General features: G+C 45.4%; 2 protein-coding genes across 4 annotated transcripts; both read left to right on the top strand.

The window, feature by feature from the left end:
* The first annotated feature begins 572 nt into the window (after positions 1 to 572).
* LOC100272411 (Monosaccharide-sensing protein 2) lies at positions 573 to 7,683 on the top strand. Of its 3 annotated transcripts, XM_008678503.4 has the most exons (7): positions 573 to 776; positions 3,588 to 3,707; positions 3,818 to 3,874; positions 4,224 to 4,387; positions 5,192 to 5,880; positions 6,031 to 6,218; positions 6,971 to 7,683. In XM_008678503.4, the coding sequence occupies exons 4-7, from the start codon at positions 4,234 to 4,236 to the stop codon at positions 7,401 to 7,403; spliced, it is 1,464 nt and encodes a 487-aa protein (XP_008676725.1). In that variant the 5' UTR covers positions 573 to 776; positions 3,588 to 3,707; positions 3,818 to 3,874; positions 4,224 to 4,233; the 3' UTR covers positions 7,404 to 7,683. The 3 variants fall into 3 exon arrangements, with proteins under 3 accessions (XP_008676725.1, XP_008676724.1, NP_001339853.1); XM_008678502.4 differs by having other exon boundaries at positions 576 to 776; positions 3,572 to 3,707; positions 3,818 to 4,387; NM_001352924.1 differs by having other exon boundaries at positions 599 to 776; positions 3,818 to 4,387; positions 6,971 to 7,642.
* Positions 7,684 to 8,274: 591 nt separating this feature from the next.
* On the top strand, positions 8,275 to 11,029 carry LOC100384085 (uncharacterized). The gene is made up of 2 exons (NM_001176682.2): positions 8,275 to 9,922; positions 10,017 to 11,029. The coding sequence occupies exons 1-2, from the start codon at positions 8,542 to 8,544 to the stop codon at positions 10,637 to 10,639; spliced, it is 2,004 nt and encodes a 667-aa protein (NP_001170153.2). The 5' UTR covers positions 8,275 to 8,541; the 3' UTR covers positions 10,640 to 11,029.
* Positions 11,030 to 21,191: the final 10,162 nt, after the last annotated feature.

Raw genomic sequence — 21,191 nt, 5'->3', positions numbered from 1 at the left:
CAATATCTACATCAAAACGAGGTATTATGCATTTGGATGTCGATATTAGAGAACATGGAATTGAATTGTGTTTAATACCAATCAACCATGGTATTGAAGAGATGTAATTACAATTTGGATGTTGATGAATTGGAGTTTAGAATTGTGTCGTTTAATTCCACGCAAATACGCAGGGGTGAGACTATGTATTGAGAGCTGGAGTTTCTAGTTATAGTCCAATTCCAGAGAACTAAGTCTCTAATTCCAAATCTCAATTTTGTGTGTAATCAAATAATAGAATTTAGGAAAGCTAATTCCCAATTTTATACTCTAATATCGATATCCAAACAAGCTATTACGAAAATAGAGTTTCCAAGCTAGCCCTGAGCGGAGATTAAATCCTCTTCCATTCATTCAATTTTAAATAAAGAAGTAATGTAATCCTATTTAATCCCATTCGATCAACTCCTAGCCAGCTGCCACCGATCCAACGCATGTAGGTGAACTCAGCGCCGTTGATCCACCAACGGACGGCAGGGCCGCAGTCCAGCAAATCTACCCCCTACCCCAGTTTTCTCTTCTCCCCTCGCTCTCTCCGTGTCTCCATCTCTGCTAATCTGTGCAACTAATCATCATCGTCTCCAGTCTCCCTAGTCCCTGCTGCCGCTGCCGCTTGTCGCTGACGCCGTCGCGTATCCTCCGCATCTAAGCTGCCGGCGGCGACCAAACCCGCCCCGCCTCTCCTCCGTCCGCCCCCGCACCAGCTGGTTCCCTCCCGTGAACTCGCACGCTCACAGGTGATGATTTCTCCCTGTTATTCCCCCCTGTCTCGCGTCATTTACTCATTTTGGAGTGTCGATTGAGGAAACGCTTGATCTCCCGTGGCTGTTGCGGCGTCGGAGCACGGGCGGAGATGAATCCTTGCCTGTCCACGCCTGCTTGTGATAGTCTGTGCCGACGGGTATTTCCGACACTATTTTGGTGGGCGTGGCTGTAGATCATAGTCATACTGGACGGGATTGGTAAGATCCTGATATGGTACTACAGTATATAGATAAGGAAGTGGAAGAAGCCCAGCGTATCGTGATATGGATTGGCTTTTGGGGCTCCCTGCCCATATTGGTAAAACTAGTTGGCCGTTCGTGCTTCTGGATGAACCTTGTGTTTGCAATCGGGAATTATAGCAGCACGTGCCCATCTACAATCAGTTCACAGTGCACACTATGCCTACCTGTACTGCACGCTTGTGGATTTCTGTATGCCGCGCCATGTGCTTCGGCTGACATTTGATGGAAGAAAATGGCGAAACCACTTGTGATTCCTCAGGCCAGGTGATCGAGGTTAAAAACGAAGAACTGTATTTGATGTGAGATGGGCCAATCAGCCGACATTCGTTGTATGACTTGGATTGGGTTTCTCAAATGTTTCTGTACCCCAGTAGTTCTATTTCTACTTTTTTGGCGGGATATTTGATTTTACATTTGTTTGTAAATTCTGTCTGAATGTGGGGTCATATAGTTGAGTCGATTTCCGTAAAGATCAAACACATATTCTCTTAGAGAGATGGGAGATAATTAAGAGCATTTCTTGTGGACAATGCTGATGGTTGATATTTGAAATACAGCTGACTACATTGATTTTCGTTGGTTCACCATTGCTCGTGATAATTACAAATGCTACTTAATTTGCTGAGTGTTTTTAATCGAACCCCTATTATTAGAAGGCCATATCTTTCCACTTCTCCACTGGGGTTATTTTTATCTTGTTTTGACTTCTGACAGGTGTTCCATACTTGATACTTTCACAAATAGACAAAGTTGATCCCATTCCAAATATGTTTTGACAAGTATTGTGTTTTACACCCAAAAAGTATTACTTCTCCTAATGTCTGTACCGTACTGTGCATGCTGTCTTTGATTTTTTTATGGCATACCCTCCATGCATATCCTTCAATACACATCTTGCGTTGCATGCTCTGCAGGGTTGGTTGGATCAGCAATTTTTTACTGATTGTTGGGGCCATTTTAGCTGTTGTGACTTTGCCCTTTGTTAGCTAAATATTGCAAATGGGATAAACAAACAGAAAAACAAAGAGCTGCAATGGATCAGTCATGCTTCTAAATGCTCGTGATTGCCTCATTTCTAGGGTTTAAATTGTCAAGCAGCTGTATAATAATATGTTTAGACAACAGTAGACGGAGAAAACTCATGTATCTGAGCCGTGTATTCCTGATAATTTAACATATTTTTCTTTAAATTCCGTGGACCCGTCAGTCAAGAGAACTAATGTAAACATGGAAACTTTGCAGTTGCACTTGGCAGTAGTGGCTTGGAATTGGTGGGGACTTTTAGAGGTGATCAGCATGATGATGTAGGTGTAGGGTGATTGGTGTATTCATGTTTGTGTGTGCACTTGGGTTTTGTGAACTTGCATGAGTATCTTATATATTTGGGTTTGGTTTCACCAGGGCAGATTCTCTGACTATAGATTGAGAATGGGGAAAAGGGGGAAATAATTGGTATTTTACCACTCAAAACGTTGCCTCATTGTTATATTTGCCACTGTGTCTATGAATTGTAAGTCCATCTGAGTCTGAAACGTGGGTCTGCTGGCAATTTTGCGAACCTGTTTCATTATAATGGCAAATATCAGATTCTCTCGGAAAATGGGACAAACCTGGTGTGGGAAATGGTATGGTGCTGCATGATACTGGCAAGCATCAGCGAGCATGATAGACTGTAAATTGAGATGACAGTGACGTAATGGTGGCAAGTTAGAGGAGTTGGATCCGCTGGGTGTGAGCCACAGGAATGACAGGATAGTGGCAGTTGAGGTGTGAGAAGGATTTTACAATTGACAAATGTGAGAGGAGGATTCTCCGATGGAGTCATTCAGAGTTGGAGTAATCTATAACACAGTAAAAAACTTCACTCAAATGCTCCCTGAACACATTCTTGTCATATATCTCTTTTATTGTTTATTCATTTGCATCTGGTTCCACCTTAGGGCATGTCCGTTTTAATCTCAATCCATGTGGATTGAAGGGGATTGAGTGAGTTTAAATCCCTAGCAAGTCAAAAAAATTCTTAATTTTTTCCAATTCCCTCCAATCCCTATGGGATGGAAATAACCGAACAAGTCCTTAATGTGGTCTACTGGTAACTGAACTGTCAAAGCAGGATATTTTTACACACATTTTGAAGAGTCCTGATATATTCTGCTTGTTGTGCATTTAATCATGTATGCTGCCTTTCAGAGTGCCTTTTCTAGTATCAATCAAATGTGCTGTCACTATAGATGGAATCAAAGGTTATAACTATTTTTGAGATGTAAAACTGAACACACTGGAGAAGTATCTAAAGTTTCTTATAACAAATGACACAATTACCACACGTAAGTTTATGACATAGCTATATAACCTGCTAATTTTAAAACAAACGAGGGTTCATATGTTGTAACATAACTGGTGTAGTGACTGATGGGTTTGTAGACAGGCAACTGTTTGTCTAACTTTGAGATGAGAAGTTCAACTGGTTGCCTTAAAAAAATTAACTTGACTGGATTCTATTTTAAGCAAGTTTTTTCTCACAGGTTTCATATTTTCTAGGTTTTATAATTGTTTGCAAAAGGGCTATAGTACTTGATGAGATGAAGTCAACAGTGTTTTCAACAGCTGTTGTTTCTATTGGGTATGCATTGCTTGGATGGGATTTTGCAGCATTATCAGGTATTTTTTAATTTTGTGCTCTATTGATTGTCATTATACATTAATTACCTCCATTAGAGATCTCAACTATCTTACAACCATGCTAACCATGATTTTTTATCATCTGACAGAAGCTAATCATCATATGGAAAAAGAATTTGAATTGTTGAATGGACCTTCTATTGAAGGTATAACATTAGCAGCCTCAACATTTGGGGCTATTGTGATAACAATATTCTCTGGCGCGCTATTAGATTGGCTCGGAAGACGTGTCATACTGGTTTACTCGTCTCTGGTATTATTTTCGGGTGGCGTCTTGATGCTGTGGTCTCCTAACATCTACATTGTACTTCTAGCTAGGTTAATTGTTGGATCAGGAAGTGGGTTGGTTTTCACCTGTGTCCCTATTTATATATCCGAAACATCTCCTTCAAATATGAGGGGCTTACTTGGAACTATGCCACAGTTTATGTTCTTCATAGGAACTATCTTTTCATATTGCCTGATATTCTGGTTAACATTAATGTCTTCACCTAGCTGGAGAATCATGATTGGTGCAATCTTTGCTCCTTCCATCGTGTACTTTGCTTTGTTGGTTTACTACTTGCCAGAGTCACCTAGGTGGCTTGCAAGTGATGGAAAGATTAGTGAGGCCAGAGTTTCTCTGCAGTGGCTTAGAGGAAAGAAACATGATGTTTCAGGTGAGATTGTTGCCACTTGACAATGCTTCCAAATTTATTCACAAGCTACTATTTCATCTGAAGATGGTTCAGTCTTAATTAGTAGGGAACTGAGTAAATAGATGTCGTTATTGCGGGGACTTGAGAAATGTAAAGTTGTAACCAATGTTTGACAGCATGACCATACAAACTAAATCTGTAGTTTAGAAATATTACTGTTGTCAGTTGAATTGTGGGACCATGAACCTGATTTTTGTGGCATTTAATGGGTGATGGATGGTGCTGTTCTATCCACCGATTTCTTTGTCTTGTGTCCACGCAGTCAGAACTATGATAATTGAAGAGATACGATCTTTTAATTTCAGCTTGTCACTGGAGGTGCTAATTGAACAACCTCTTACATTACATACAAAAGGCCTCCTAACATAGAAGATACTAACAGAACTATGTAAGTAACATAGTGGCCTAGTAATACATGACTTCATATCAAAGAACTGATTGGGAACTAATTCAGTCCTCTTATTCATGTCCTAGAACCTTTATGGTGTAACATTGTAAACATAAGGGTCACTTAACATTACATACTTAACATAGAGTTTGTACAATTGGATGAGGGTTTTGTTTTACAGTTAAAGGCTGTGAAGCAATGCTGATAAAGTACTGACAACAATATGTCAATATAATTGGGGGTTGATGGTGCTTTAATTACACATGATGCATTAACAGACTGTCTTGTTTTGGTAAATCGAGCCAATCACTTGTTCATTTCTATTTTGTCAAGAATTAAGAAGCATAAATGCATCATGACATCACATAGACCTGCAGGAGAGATAGCTGCTATTGTGGAAGGTGTGGACATCATATCGGACTCCACTGTTGGCGCTGCTCGTGCTCAGAGTTTCTCTGGAACCAGTGCTAGCCACACTTGGCCCCGTAGTACTTTTTATTGGCAGCTTTCAGACCCACTAGTTGATCTTCTCGGAAGCGTTCATGAGAATATGTCAGAAGGAGGAAGTAGACGGAATAGTTTCTTCCCAGTCTTCAACAGTTTTTCTTTTCCAGAGCATGAACATATGAATGAACACAGGGATGGTAACAGTGATCAACAGACTAGGGAGACTTATTATGCTGGAGAAGCTAATAATGGAGATGGTTTAAGGGCTTCTCTGCTTTCTCAGGCAGCAAGTGTTGAAGTAAATGATACAAATACCTCTTTTACTTCTGAAGGGAGCTCTTCATATTTAAGAAGGCATGGAACATCAGTGCTTGCACAAGAGTTTATGGCGTCTATACATGATTATGACATTGAAGAAGAAGAAGAAGAAATCCATGGGTTTGCATTGCCTCACCAGTCTGCACCTCGTGATATGGAAAGCACCGGGAGACATCCATTCAGACATCAAATAGTCCGGTTATCTGAAACAGCTGATATGAAGTTTAAATGGCGGGTGCTTCTTCAACCAGGAATCAGGCATGCCTTATGTTATGGCATGTTAATTCAAGCCCTTCAGCAAGTACGATTATGTGTTATTGTAGATTATGTATTCAATTCAGCATGGAGTTCAGTTTACTTGCGCACTGGCTACCATGTATACAGAATGCTAGTTAGTCTGCTGACACGTTCTTTTTTGCTTGTTTCTTGTTTGCTCTTCTAAAAAATACAGTCTACAGGAATCAGTGGTCTTCTCCGCTGCGCTCCTGAAATATTTGAGCAGTCTGGAGTGGCTAGTTTGTTTTCAGACATTGGACTTTCTCCTCATTCAACATCAATTCTCATGAGTACCCTTAATGCTTTGCTGATACTCCCTTGTATAACTGCCGCAATGCTGCTGATGGATGTCTGCGGGAGAAGGTAGAATCTGAGACACCATGAAAATTAAGATTTCAAAATAATGTTGATTTACAATTAGTAGAAATGCATCCACATGACCAAGAGAAAAAAAGGTTTGTTCATATATACATCATTTGGTCTATTATATCCTTTTCCTGCCTCACCGGATCAGCATTAGATGTGCCATTTCTGAACTCCAGTACTCCTCTGACGTTGCATAGTTGATAGTTGTGATTCCACACTTTGCTTCTTAGGTTCATTTGCTTTTAGTATCGTAAAATAAAAATCCTTTGCCAACATTATCTATCAACATTTCGCTTTGCAGACTTTTCCAGCAACAAGTTTGTCTTTTTCATGTAGCGATCATGATTTTGAATTACATCCATTTTTAGTTAATCATGTTCCCGCGAAAGGGCCTCTAGCTGAGTTGATTAGGTGGTCTGAGTAGCACTCCTCAGGTCCTGTGTTCGACTTACCGTGGGAGCGAATTTCAGGCTGTGGTTCAAAAAATCCCCTCGTCTGTCCCACGCCAAAGCACGGGTCTAAGGCTCAGCCTCAGTCGCGGTCGTTCTCATATGTGCTTCATTGCCGCTGTGTATGGGTGGGGCAGGGTTCGGGGGTTTTCTCGACCTGTGCGAGAGAGAATGTCTTCTTCTTAATACAACACTTGGGGGCTATCTTACCCCTGTAGCCTGTAGGTCGAGTTTTTTAGTTAATCATGTTCCGGTTTCTAAGAGAAACTACTTATTAATACATCTCAACATTTTTTGCAGGGTTATTGTGCTGGCCACTACTCCTGTCCTGATACTATCATTGAGTGTTATGTCTATGTCCACCCTGGTGAATATGGGACCGTTCGAAAGTGCCGTCCTCTTCCACTTCGCATTAACCATTTGCTTCTGGTCCTATGTCATTGGTTTGGGACCGATACCAAACATTCTCTGCTCCGAGATATTCCCAACCAAGGCCCGTGCGACATGTGCAAGTTTCTGTTCGCTTTCCTTCTGGTTTGGGGGCCTGCTTTCAGCGTACTGCTTCCCGGTGATGTTGAGCACCATCGGGCTTGGCGGAGCGTGTGGGATCTATGCACTTGTGTGCTGCGCTCCGCTTTTTCTCGTCTACTATCGAATACCAGAGACGAAGATGCTTAACCTGGAGCTCATTGCGGAGCTGTTCAAGCTTTCAAGGCAGGAGCATGTACAGTAGATTGTCCAGGAACCGAGGTAGCCCAGGCTGAGTGCCGATGGATGGTGATGTGTGTACATATGACAAATGTAACTTTGGATGCTGAATTTGTTTTTGCTAGTTAGGAGGATTGGTGATAGTGTACGAAGTGGTTTACTCTTTTGCTGTCCACAGGTTGCTGGCAGTGTTTGTAGTGTTTTGTCTTAGGGGGAATTCCTGTACTCCACTGTAATTGTAATGTACCCTATAACTTATTTGTCATCGCAAATATCCTAATGCAATTTCTTATCCTTCCATACCATTGCTAGTGGTATAGAAGGGACCAGGACATGCAGTTTTCTTATATTTTTTTATGCCGTCGCCGGTGGCATGGAAAGGTAAGAAATTGCATCCATCCGAGTGTCATTACGAGAGATTAGGACATTTGCGATTGGAAATAAAGTATTAGACAAAATTTGGCATATAGACAATTTTTCTTTGGTTTAGATGTACAGCAAGAAATTCTTCGGTACTCAATTCATTTATTAGAGAGAAGTATTACATATCAAGTTACGTAAGGTTCTTCGGAGGATGATTTTGTTTTCTTAAAAGGCTTACTGGTTGTGGGCTTGTGGTTATGAAGAAAAGCATATGTATGTATAATTTCTAAACGAAGGTAAACATATCCTATGCCTCATTTTCCGCATTTGATTTCTAGCATGTTATATTCGTGCAATGCAACAACGAACATGAAGCTGTTTCAGCTTTTACCAATTTAATCCTTGCTTATTTTGCACCCTGGCTATATTTAGCCAGGGACCATTTTACCTGCCAGGCCAGGGAGGGAGAAAGAGAGGTTTAGCTGTAGGACATCCTCTGTTGTAATTGTAATCCAGCCTTGGTCTCCCATTACATTCCTCCACACCTGTTCTGAAAGAAGCTGGAGCACCGTACCTCTGCTGCTTTGCATTGCATCGCATCGTCTTCTCCCGTTGGTCGCTTGCCGTCTCAGCTGCGGGGGCAGGGGCACCCTACCTATTTTTGGGCGCCAGCGCAACCACTGGAGGAGGCGTTAGACAGAAACCAGGGCGAAGCAGCGCCACGAAAGGCAGGATCCGTCCGAGAAGAGAGAGCTGGGAGAAAGCTAGAGGACAGGCTCTGACCACCACCACACCCGGTCATGGTCACCCTCCTCGCCTTCCGGCTCCCACCTCTTTTTTTCTTCTTCCTTGTCCTCCTCCCCCTCATTGCAGCCGCTGCCGACGATGGCAATATGCCGCAGGAAGGGGCGGAGGCGATGGCGGCGCTCTTAAATCTCAAGAAGTCGTTCGCGGACCCGACCGGTAGGCTGGAGGCGTGGTCGGCGGCGTCGCCGTTCGCGCCGTGCGACGCCGCGAGCCCCTGGCCCGGGGTGCAGTGCTACAAGGGCAGCCTCGTCGGCATCCGGCTCACGCACATGAACCTGTCCGGCACGTTCGACTTCGGCGCCGTCGCCAAGCTCCCGCGGCTGCACTCCGTCAACCTCAAGCACAATGCCCTCTCCGGCCCGCTGCCGCCGAGCCTCGGCACCCTGCGCGGCCTCCGCGCGCTGTACCTGTCCTCCAACAACTTCTCCGGGCCGATCCCCGCCGCCGTGTTCGCCAACATGCGGTGGCTCAAGAAGCTCTACCTGGACAACAACCGCATCACGGGCCCGCTGCCGGCCGACGCGATCGCCAGCGCGCCGCGCCTCATCGAGCTCCACCTCGACCACAACCAGATCGACGGGCCCGTCCCGTCCAAGCTGCCGGACTCGCTCAAGCGCTTCAACGTGTCCCACAACCGCCTCAGCGGCTCCATCCCGCCCAGCGTCGCCGTGCGCTACGACGCGTCCTCGTTCGCCGGGAACCCCGGGCTGTGCGGCTCGCAGGGCAGCGACGCCGCGGTGTGCGTGGCCGCCGGCCCGGCGCTCCCGCCGGCCATGCCGTCGCCCACGGAGGCGGACTACGCGGCCACGGAGGAGGAGACCAGCGTGTTCGTGGTCGTCGGCATCATCCTGCTCGTCATCCTGCTGGTCAGCGGTGCCATGGTGCTCATGCTGCGGCAGGACGAGAGGAACAGCGCCGCGCCGGCGTGGGACTACTACGCCGGCACGGCCGTCGGCGCCGGCGCCAGCGCCAGCAAGTCCGCGGCGCCGCGCGCCGGGGAGATGGTGGCCGTGGACGTGGCCGGCGGGTCGTCCAGCCACGGCGGGCGGCGGATGGGCGAGTTCGTCCTCCTGAACGACCACATCCCCGCGTTCGGCCTGCCGGACCTGATGAAGGCCTCCGCCGAGGTGCTGGGCAACGGCACCCTGGGGTCGGCGTACAAGGCCGCCATGCGCAACGGCGTCACCGTGGCCGTCAAGCGCTTGCGCGACATGAACCGCGTCGGGCGCGAGGAGTTTGAGCAGCACGTGCAGATGCTCGGCGGGCTCCACCACCCCAACGTGCTCCCGCCCGTCGGCTACCACTACCGCAAGGAGGAGAAGCTCATCGTCTCCGAGTACATGCCACGCGGCAGCCTCCTCTACATCCTGCATGGTATGGCAACCATCTCCATCTGATTGGTTAACTAGCACAGCTAACCTAATCACGTGACGTGACTAATCACCTCGATCTAATTAATAACTGGCAGGCGACCAGAGTCCGAACAGGCTGATCCTGGACTGGCAGGGTCGGCTGAGGGTCGCCGTGGGCGTGGTGCGCGGCCTGGCGTTCCTCCACGAGAGGCTCGGGATCCCGGCGGGGCGGCTGGTGAGCATGGACGGCGCCGACTTCGACGCGCCGCCGCCGCCGCCGCCGCACGGGAACCTCAAGTCCGGCAACATCCTGCTGGACGCGGACATGGAGCCGCGGCTGGTGGACTACGGTTTTTTCCCGCTGGTGAACGCGGCGCAGGCGCCGCAGGCCATGTTCGCGTTCCGGTCGCCCGAGGGCACCACGCGCGGGGTCGTGTCGGCGCGCTCCGACGTCTACTGCCTCGGCGTCGTGCTCCTGGAGCTAGTCACGGGGCGGTTCCCGTCGCAGTACCTCCTCAACGCGCGCGGCGGCACCGACGTCGTGAACTGGGCGGCGACGGCAGTGGCGGAGGGCGGCGAGCGGGACCTCGTGGACCCCGCCATCGCCGCGGCCGGCCGGGATGCCGCCGTGAGTCTGCTCCGGGTAGGCGTGCGCTGCGCCAACCCCGAGCCGGAGCGCCGGCTCAGCGTGGCGGAGGCGGCATCGATGGTGGAGGAGATTGGCGCCGGCGCGTCGTGATCGTGATCACGCTTCACGCACGTCGACGTCGCTGGCGCTGCATCGGTGGAGTGGAACGGAAGGACATGCATGCATGTGGAGGAGCCAGGTCGTCAGATCCTGACCGTTCATCACAGATGACGTATGGGTATGGTTGTGCCGCGTGTACAGAAGTATTGCTGTGGTCCGAATTTGTAAATGAAAAGGGCAAAAATGGAAGAGGGAGCTGGGTGTACGCATGCCAATTTGAAAAAAACATACTCTACTAGGGGCTTCTAGAGGAGAGAGAGAGAGAGCATTTACGACCTCAAGCATGCCAAAAGCAGCGTTTTGTCCTAGGATGCTATGGCTTTGTTGTAATTAAGGATGCATGTATTTTAGATTCGAAAGTCCTGTGTTGTTTGAGTAAATTTCATAAGACATTCTATCTTTGCTAAATTTACAACTAAACTAGGCATTTAAGCATTAGTTTCATCGAGCCGCACTCCTCTTACCCTATTCTTCTATTTTTAGATAATGGAAAAACATCATTCCGGCCTTTTCACTCACATGTAGGATATGACAAACAGTTTACACCACCATCAGGGCCGAATTTTTTGTATTTTAGCCCTTAAACAGAAGTAAAATCACGTTTAGACCTAAAAAAATTTTAAATGCAGTTTTGGATCCTTTGCTCGGCGCCATAGCCTATGGCGCCGAGCTAACACAGCTCGGCGCCATAGGCTATGGCGCCGAGGTCGTGTTGCGTTGGCACAACCCAGACGCGTGGCGTCGACGTGGAACCGAGCTCGGCGCCACAGATCTTGGCGCCGAGCTCGGTTGTGTTATTAAAATATTTGTTGCAGACATGAGCACAAAGCCCATCTAGCCCACTTGGTAGAGCACAAGGCTTCTAACCATGTGGTCATGGGTTCAAGCCCCATAGTTTGCATTTTTTTGTTTTTTTTTGTTTATGTCGTTGGTGTGTCCGCTTAAATTTATTTCTCGCCTAGATTTTTTTTAATCTCGGCGTATCACGTACCTTGGCGCCATAACCTATGTCGTCTGCATGCCATTATTCCTAGCTCTAGCTGAGACGATAAACCATATATATTCTCGGCACGAATATACAAATTAATCTAGGTTTCAACCAAGTTAACGTTTTCTTAATTTACAAAATGGTCCGATCGATCCCTGCCATCCTAGATGATGCATGCATGCCAATAAGACATGTATGTCCTGTGCTACATCTGGGCGTATATACCTACGCGCACTGCACACGTCGTGCCAGCTACGTGTGTACAGCTGAAAGAGTGACCATGCATGCATGTCGACGGTGTTGCGAGGCGACATTCGGCTGTACTGTATTGGGCTTTTGCTCTTGATCCCTTACACCTTGGAAGGGACAGATGGCTAGAAATTTTTAGCAAAACTTCAGTGTAAGTATAGGTAAATTATATAAGCTGAACTGACTTCAGTGACAAAACAAAGATAAAAAAAATCTAGGCGAGAAATAAATTTAAGCGGACACACCAATGACATAAACAAAAAAAACAAAAAAATGCAAACTATGGGGCTTGAACCCACGACCACATGGTTAGAAGCCTTGTGCTCTACCAAGTGGGCTAGATGGGCTTTGTGCTCATGTCTGCAACAAATATTTTAATAACACAACCGAGCTCGGCGCCAAGATCTGTGGCGCCGAGCTCGGTTCCACGTCGACGCCACGCGTCTGGGTTGTGCCAACGCAACACGACCTCGGCGCCATAGCCTATGGCGCCGAGCTGTGTTAGCTCGGCGCCATAGGCTATGGCGCCGAGCAAAGGGTCCAAAACTGCATTTAAAATTTTTTTAGGTCTAAACGTGATTTTACTTCTGTTTAAGGGCTAAAATACAAAAAATTCGGCCACCAGGGACAAATTCAGCGATGGGGCGGACGGGTCTCGAGCCCCCTACTGCTTCCGGTCCTATAGAGCCTCACTAGAGGCTCCTCTAATCTAAAATATATACAATATAACGAAGGGCTTCTATACTGCAACAGTTTAGTTTAGTCCTTCCTAAACTTTTTTCTGGCTCGGTCCTTGACCACCACATAAAAAAATCACCGAACTGAATTCAACAGAAAACAAAACAACTAAGAGAAATAAAACAGACTTTGACGACATCTAAACAGACATGATCCGATTCGTAATCTCCAGCCAAAGTGAGCGAAAATTTGGATAGACGTCATCTCCAATCGCTTACATGCCACCTTTATTATAACCTCTTCATCCTTTTGAAGTTGAGCCCAAAGTCTAAGCCAATACATCATTCAAAACATCACCTGCAAATAAGTAACCATAGGGGTTTATAAAAACTAAATCATTCCCACTAGTCCAGATAGCCCAATATAATGCTACGACACTTGTAAAAATCATATTTTTTTTATTTTTGATGATACCTCTAGTAGCCAAGATCCAAAAACATGTTTCACTGGTCCGCCAAAACAACAACAAATAAAATATCTTCTCTTTTCGGCTATTGTAAAGAAAAATAAAGAGGGCCCTTGCATTGTTCAAGCCTCTTTTCATTTATATCATATAGTACCATGTTTATGTAAAACGAGTAAAAAATATACCAAATAGTGTTTTGGTGGAGTGGTTAGGAAATATATTCTCTACATTTCGGATGCAAACACACTCTTTTGCAGTATTTCACATCCACCACCTGGAGACCCACCAAAACAGATCAAATTTGCAACTTAATCTTTTGGTAATTTGTTTTTTTTCAATTTATATATGCCTCGAGGTGGTGGATGTGAGGGGCTGCAAAGGACCACGTTTACATCTAGGATGCAAAGAATTTTTTCAAGTGGTTAAGGCGTGTGCCGGCTAATTACATGGGGTTCAGATGTTTGTTGCATGCAGGACCCAGCGTGTCCTGGTCCTTTCACTACGGTGAGTTCTTATCAGCGTTCCGAGCCAGTCCACCGAAAAACCCACACTTGACATGCGTTTGGTTGTTCATGCGCTCGTGGGCCAGTCTTTAGCAGCGAGCCCTGCACTCACATCTCAAAACTCGGGCGGGGAGAGGAGGGAAGCTCACCCTTATAAGCCGGCTACATCCCCTCCCGCAAGCGAGGTGGTACTAACCCAGACTACACATGGTTCGTGACATCCTATCCCCCTAAACAGACGGGCTTAGGATCTGATACCATTTGTCAGCGTACCTAGGCCAGTCCACCGAAAAACCCACACTCGACATGCGTTCGGTCGTTCATGCGCTCGTGGGCCGGTCTTCAGCAGCGAGCCCCGCACTCACATCTCAAAACCCATGCTGAGAGAGAGGAGGGAAGCTCACTCTTATAAGCCGACCATGACTCTCTCCCACAAGCGAGGTGGTACTAACCCTGGCTACGTATGGTTCGTGATAGTTCCAGTCGACTGGGCAGAAGCTAGGACGAAGGCGATTGGGCGGTGGAGGAGCGCGTAACATGGTCGATGGCGGAGGCAGAGGCCCATGAGGACGTAGGTGGCTGGATGCGGTGACCATGGCAACTAGCGGTGAACCATAGGACCTCGCCGAGGTGGCCCGAGGCATTTGTCGACAGTGGAGTGGCGAGGCCAGAGGCGACGACCGACGATGAAGGAGGAGGCTACTGACGAGGATGCAACGACACTCGAAGCTGTCGTTCCCATGCTTCTGGCGGGGGAAGAAGGGGACAAGGATTTTTTTTGCAAAGGAAGTTTGCAACACTGAAAGGGAAATGTGCCCTTGGGCCATTTCTATAAGTATTTTGGTGATTAGACTAGTGCGTTACGCGCGCGCCTGCGCGCGTGTTGTCTACCAATAGCGCAATAGCAGTAGTTGTCCATGGATGATACTTTTTTCCGTTTAGACTCAGGAGATGTATGTAGACAGGGTACGAAGGCGCTTACTTCTCTTCTTTATGATGTTTGGAATAACATGTTCCATTTTAGATCAGCGATATTAATTTTTATATATTAATAATGTAGCAACTTGGAACGTTTCACGTTTTGAACCTGCGTTTTTTTTCTAATAATACGTAAGTATATATACCTAGATCAAGTATATAGTGATCTTTCGGTATATAAATATACACTGTTGTACCAGCAAAATAAGGAATACATGCAGTGTTTAATAATTCTAACGAAAAAATGGAATCACAATTGTACATGAACACATGCAATGTTTCATAATTTAAACGAAAAAATGGAGTCGCAAAGTCATTCATTCTTCTTGTACAACTATGTAGATTAACTCTTGTATTCTTAGATATGTATTTGTTTTGTCAGATATGACAGGCACATGCAGTTTTGGTGATGAACATGACCTATCAAAAAATTACTTTAAATTATACATAGTCATTTTCTTGATTTTTTTGTTTAAGGATCTAAGGTCCTAAAACCAGAAGATGTCATATTTATGCATCCTTGTGTTGTAGATTCCATATCATAATGGATGGTGACTAGAAGAGATAATTTACATGACTGATATAAGAATCAAAAGTTAGCGTTGTAAAACTTATAGTTAGCGTATAGAGAACTTATAGTTAGCAGATAAAAGGGTTTCATTCAGAACTGATGATAAGTATGTTTCATGCAAAATGTTCTCTTAATGTTTGAATGCACAGTTATGGAGGAACTCTTAGCTGAAGCTATCTCAAGCATAATAGGTATTTATTTGTATGAAACTATACATAGTCTTCAAAACCAGAAAATCATTTTTAAGGAACATGAAAGCACGTTGCTGAAGGAAAAAAGGATCCCAAAGAGGAATCAAACAACTAGATTTAGATCATACTTTAGTAAGCATAAAACGACTTACAGAAAACTAATAGCATCTAGAATTTCAAAAGTACTCTTACCAATGATACACGACACAACGTCCAGTGCAGCAATGTTTGAGGACCCTTGAAGGTGCCAACTTCCTTTCCGTCGTTGTAGGCTAAATAAAAAAGGCAGGTATATTAGTGATTCACAGATTTTTAAAAAATATAATACAAAATTTGAAGCAGTCAGAAATATTACAAAAAAGAAAATTTCTTATTATGAAAGCTGACAAAGCAGCGCTAAGTCAGCACGAAGAAGATACAACATGCACGACAACATTTCATCTACGTCTCCAATGCGGTTTAGCTCATGGACGAACAACGTGACGAAGCGAAAATAAAAGCGCAGCAACACGGACAGCGATTTGCGGAGCAGAACACGATGACTAAAGAAGAATGATAGAAGAGATGATTTTGGAACACTATCGATATTGGAAACCTCGATACGTAAGCCTACATAGTGTAAGTCACCTATTTCCAATTTCTTCCTTATTAACATTATTGGATACCTTAAAATGGGGGATGAGAAGGAAGCTTGTATGATGTACGAGAGTATGCGTCATGCAGAAATTGTTCCAGATGGAAAGCTGTGTTGCATTTTGGGCATTGGCAATGACATGGGTGATTGTGATGATTCTCAGAAAGCGAAGGGTGTAACATAATTACATAATTTTCACAGAGATTTATTAACTTGATGAAGGGACTTCTCTATGATGGCTGAATGGCTCTGAGCTCTCCAGTGCAGGACACACTGTTTGCTCCATTTGTTTCCTCCACTTCCACACTGCCATCCTATGGACAAGGAATGGAAAGCAGTAACCTGAAATGTGGCAGTTAAATCCGTGGACAACTGCTGAGGGTGTGACCGATACAGGTTAGCCTTTGTATTGTGCAAATAATCAGATAAGAAGTCCGCATTTTGAAAATGCTCCTTTTGTTCAAAGTGTTACATCAACAGTTTTAACTTCCGGTTACTTGGGATATAGCATCATACTGAAAATTTTTCCTGCTTTTCAAGTTTCATGTTTCGAAAGATTTTCTCCATTTGTTTCTAAATACATTTAACCATGCTGTTATTTTCTAGATTTTTTCCTGTAGAATCTTTTTTACCATCTGTAGCACCTGTAAAGCTATGAGTTTGACAGATCTGAAAGATCACAACAATTCATGAAAGCAATTAAATGGATGCACTCCACACATTAAGCCAATGCCATGTCACTAATAAGTTGATTGATGCTTCATGGACCACCTTCCCTGCCTTTTCATCCTCTTCGGGCCATGTTCGGTAGGCATGGATTTAATCCCCAGGTGGAATTAATCCAGACGTGGATTGAATGGATCCCCTGTTGTCACTCTTTCCCTAGGTGGTTCATTAATCCATGCCTCTTTTTTCCTTGTTCGGTTAGCACATAAGCAACAACAACTCTTCAGAGTTCAGATTGCTGTCGCTGCTTCTTTTTCTGAAACAGAAACAACAAAGGTCTGTCTCTCCTCGTTAGTGCTAAAGCAGTTTGACATTTCGTAAGCCTTCTAAGCTCCTCAGAAGGCACAATGCAATCAATTACATTCCTCTAGGTGCAGTTTGAATGATATTACGATTGCTAGAAATATTGGCTACGAGGAAGGAGTAAAAAAATCCGAAGAACAGGAGCCACTTTTTCCATTGAAAACATCCATATCGAGTACTGAAGCACATAATTCAATGAATAAAAAACTGAAATAAGATATACTGAAGCACATCCATATGTAGGCAAGAAGGGACAACGAGAGAGGTGACACATGCGAGAAGAATCGAGAGGCGCGAAGAAATTAGCAGCTCGGCTGGTCGGACGATGCAGCGAGGTGGGAAGCCATGGACCTACTGTCGTCGCATCGTCAGAGGGGAATCAAACTGCTCCCCTTTTCGCCAGAAAGAGAGAGGACTCTAGAAGTATAGCACACGGGCGAGCGGGGGAAGGTGGAGTTTTGGGGGAAGAGGAGAGAGCATGAGATGTGAAGGAAGAAATCGGACGATGAACCCTAAACCCTAAATGGCAGCATGAGGATTCCTAGTCAAACCCTAGCAAGAAAAAACGTACGAGGGGGGAGGGGGAAGAGCCGCTGCCGTGTCTACTCCAACCCCAACACGACGAACCCTAGCAATGGGAATCAGAATGTGGTGGAGAGGGTGGGGTGGAGGGGGCGGGGGAGGAAGTGTACTTACCTTTGGAGCGCCGGTGGAGGGAAACCAAAGTCCGAAAGCGACTGTTGCCAGAGCATGCGGGCGAGCGGGGGAAGGTGGAGTTTTGGGGGAGGAGGAGAGAGCGCGAGAGCGAGATGTGAAGGAAGAAGAAGACACAGCCTGCTAGAAGAATCTACACACACATGGCGCACAGGAGAAAATGACACCAATGATCAACGATCCAACAACCAAAACAATTTCGCTGACGTGGACGATTCTGGGAGCAGTTTTCCTTACTGCTTTAATAATAAGGAAAGGAAATACCCAACACATTAATTGCGTTCTTATGTGCAAAATGTGTGAAGAGTGCAAATCAAAGCATAAGGTATGTTTCTAGACTTAGTATAATATTTTGTATACTAATGTGTTTGTCTAAGTGCTAGAAACAGCGACAAAAGAAGAAGAAAAGAAAAGGAAAAGAGTTGGCTGAGTACAGCCAACACCAACGCTGGCCAGGCACACCGGACAGTGTCCGGTGCGCCAGGCTGGCCGGCGGTGAACCGGCTGCTCTCGGGAAAACGCAGAGGCGTACGACTATAATTCACCGGAGTGTCCAGTGGTGCACCGGACTGTTCGGTGAGCCAACAGTCGCCAGCGCCAACGGTCGGCTGCGCAATCCGCGTGCGATGCGTGGCCCACAGCAACGGTCGGTTGGGCACACCGGACAGTGTCGGGTGCGCCAACCGACCCCGAGGACTAACGGTCGCCAGATATGGAAGGAGATCGCGCACAGGACAACTACAGTGACTGTTCGGTGGTGCACTGGACTGTCCGGTGCACTACCCGACAGAAGGCATGTTTGACCTTCCAAGTTGGCCTCCAACGGCTCCTAGCTGCCTTGGGGCTATAAAAGGGACCCCTAGGCGCATGGAGGAGTACACCAAGCTTACAATAAACATCCTAAGACATCTAGACTCCGCTTTCACCCAATCGGATCATCGTTCTTGAGATTTGAGCACTATTCGAGTTGTAAACTCCTCGCGCTATGTTTGTGTGCTCACGTTCTCACTTGCGTGCGTTGTTGTGCTGCGGATTTTGAGTCTTGTGTGTGTTGCTCTCCCCAACCTTACTCTGTGCTTTCTTTATGATCTCAATTGTAAGGGCAAGAGACTCCAAATTGTGGAGATTCCTCGCAAACAGGAAACATACTCTAAAGGAAAAGACCGTGGTATTCAAGTTGATCATCGGATCACTTGAAAGGTGTTGAGTGCAACCCTCGTCCATTGGGATGCCACAACGTGGAAGTTGGCAAGTGTTACTTGGCCGAACCACGGGATAAAAATCGCGTGTCTCTTGTGTTGCTTTCTCTGTGATTGTTGTGTTCACAAGAACTCGCTTCAAAGCTACTTAGCCGTACTAACACTTTAAACTAAGTTTTGTGGCTATTAGTGTTTGATTTTACAGGATCACCTATTCACCCCCCTCTAGGTGCTCTCAATTGGTATCAGAGTCGTACTCTTCATCTAAGGGACTAATCGCCCGAAGAGATGGATCCTAAGGGAAAGGGGATGGTGGTCAACGACAAGGAGGAGTCTCTCTTCAACGAACCAAGGGACGATAAGCCCACTGACTCAGGTTCGAGTCACAAGAAGAGGGATGGGAATAAGAAGAGGCGCATCAAGAAGATCATCTACTACGATAGCGATGCCTCCTCTTCTTCACCAAGAGACGATGACGACGATGACTCCTCGTCAAAGAAAAAGACGGTTAATCAAAATTATTCTTTTGATTACTCTCGCATTCCCTATAATTCAAATGCGCATCTACTTTCAATTCCCCTTGGAAAACCTCCACACTTTGATGGATAGGACTATTCGTTTTGGAGTCATAAAATGTGTAGTCATTTATTCTCTCTCCATCCTAGCATATGGGAAATTGTAGAAAATGGGATGCATTTTGATAGCACTGATAACCCTGTGATTATCAATGAACAAATCTATAAAAATGCCCAAGCCACTACTGTTTTGCTAGCATCTCTGTGCAGGGATGAATATAACAAGGTTAGCGGCTTGGACAACGCCAAGTAAATCTGGGACACCCTCAAGATCTCACATGAGGGAAATGATGCTACAATGATCACCAAAATGGAACTGGTGGAAGGCGAGCTAGGGAGATTCGCCATGACCAGGGGAGAAGAGCCAACACAAACCTACAACAGGCTCAAGACCCTGGTCAACAAGATTCGAAGCTATGGAAGCACAAGATGGATGGATCATGCGTTGTCTGACTCATGCTCAGGTCATTTACGGTTATTGACCCCCATCTTGTCAATCTTATTTGTGAAAACCCCAGGTACACAAAGATGACACCCGAGGAGATCCTTGGAAAGTTTGTGAGTGGGCGCATGATGGTGAAGGAGGCGCGATACGTGGATGATGCTCTAAATGGTCCACTACCCGTCTACGAGCCACAACCCGCTGCACTCAAAGCAACAAGCAGCAGGGAGGCGCTACCAAGCAAGGTGGCACAAGTTGAGGCTGCCGGGCTAAATGAAGATGAGATGGCACTCATCATCAAACGCTTTCAAGACCGCGCTCAAAGGACGCAAAGAGTACCCCTCCAAGAATAAAACAAGGGGAAAGCACTCCTGCTTCAAATGCGGTAAGACTGGTCATTTCATAGCACAATGCCCCGATAACGATAATGACTGGGGACAAGAAAAGTACGGGAAGAAGGAGAAGAAGAAAAACTACAAGAATGCGAAGGGCGAGGCACACATTGGAAAGGAGTGGGATTCTGACTGCTCCTCATCTGAATCCGATGATGAAGGATTGGCTGCCTCGGCTTTCGACAAGTCTTCGCTCTTCCCCAACGAACACCACATTTGCCTCATGGCCAAGGAGAAGAAGGTACATATTCGAGACACCCCCAAGTACACTTCCTTTAGTGATGAAGAATCTTCTGATGATGAAGTAGATTACTCTGAATTGTTTAAAGGTTTAGATAGAGCTAAGGTAGAGAAAATTAATGAATTGATTGATGCTCTAAATGAAAAGGGTAGACTTTTAGAAAAGCAAGAGGACATTTTGTATGAAGAACATGATAAATTTGTTAGTGTTCAAAAATCTCTTGCTCTAGAAATTAAGAGAAATGAAATGCTATCATCTGAGTTGTCTACTTGCCATGAATCTGTCTCTAGTTTAAAGAGTTTAAATGATGAATTAAATGCTAAGCTAGAGGAAGCAAATAAAATGAGTTCATGTGTAGAGCATGTTGTTATTTGCAATAGATGCACGAACTTTGATGTTAATGCTTGTGATGATCATCTTATTTCTATTGCTAAATTAAATGATGAGGTGGCAAATCTTAATGCTCAACTTAAGACTTGCAAAAGTGATTTTGAAAAATTAAAATTTGCTAGGGATGCCTACACTATTGGTAGACACCCCTTAATTAAGGATGGACTTGGTTTTTGAAAGGAAACCAAGAACTTAACAAGGCAAAAGGCTCCTGTTCTCAACAAGGAGAAAGGGAAGGCCCCTATGGCTAGTAGTCCTCAAAGGAACCATGCTTTTATTTATGATAGGAAAATTGCTAGTCGT

Source organism: Zea mays, chromosome 4 (genome assembly GCF_902167145.1).
Source record: "Zea mays cultivar B73 chromosome 4, Zm-B73-REFERENCE-NAM-5.0, whole genome shotgun sequence".
NCBI lineage: Eukaryota > Viridiplantae > Streptophyta > Magnoliopsida > Poales > Poaceae > Zea > Zea mays.
Note: the sequence above shows the minus strand (reverse complement) of the source record. Positions and strands in the feature narration are given on the sequence as shown.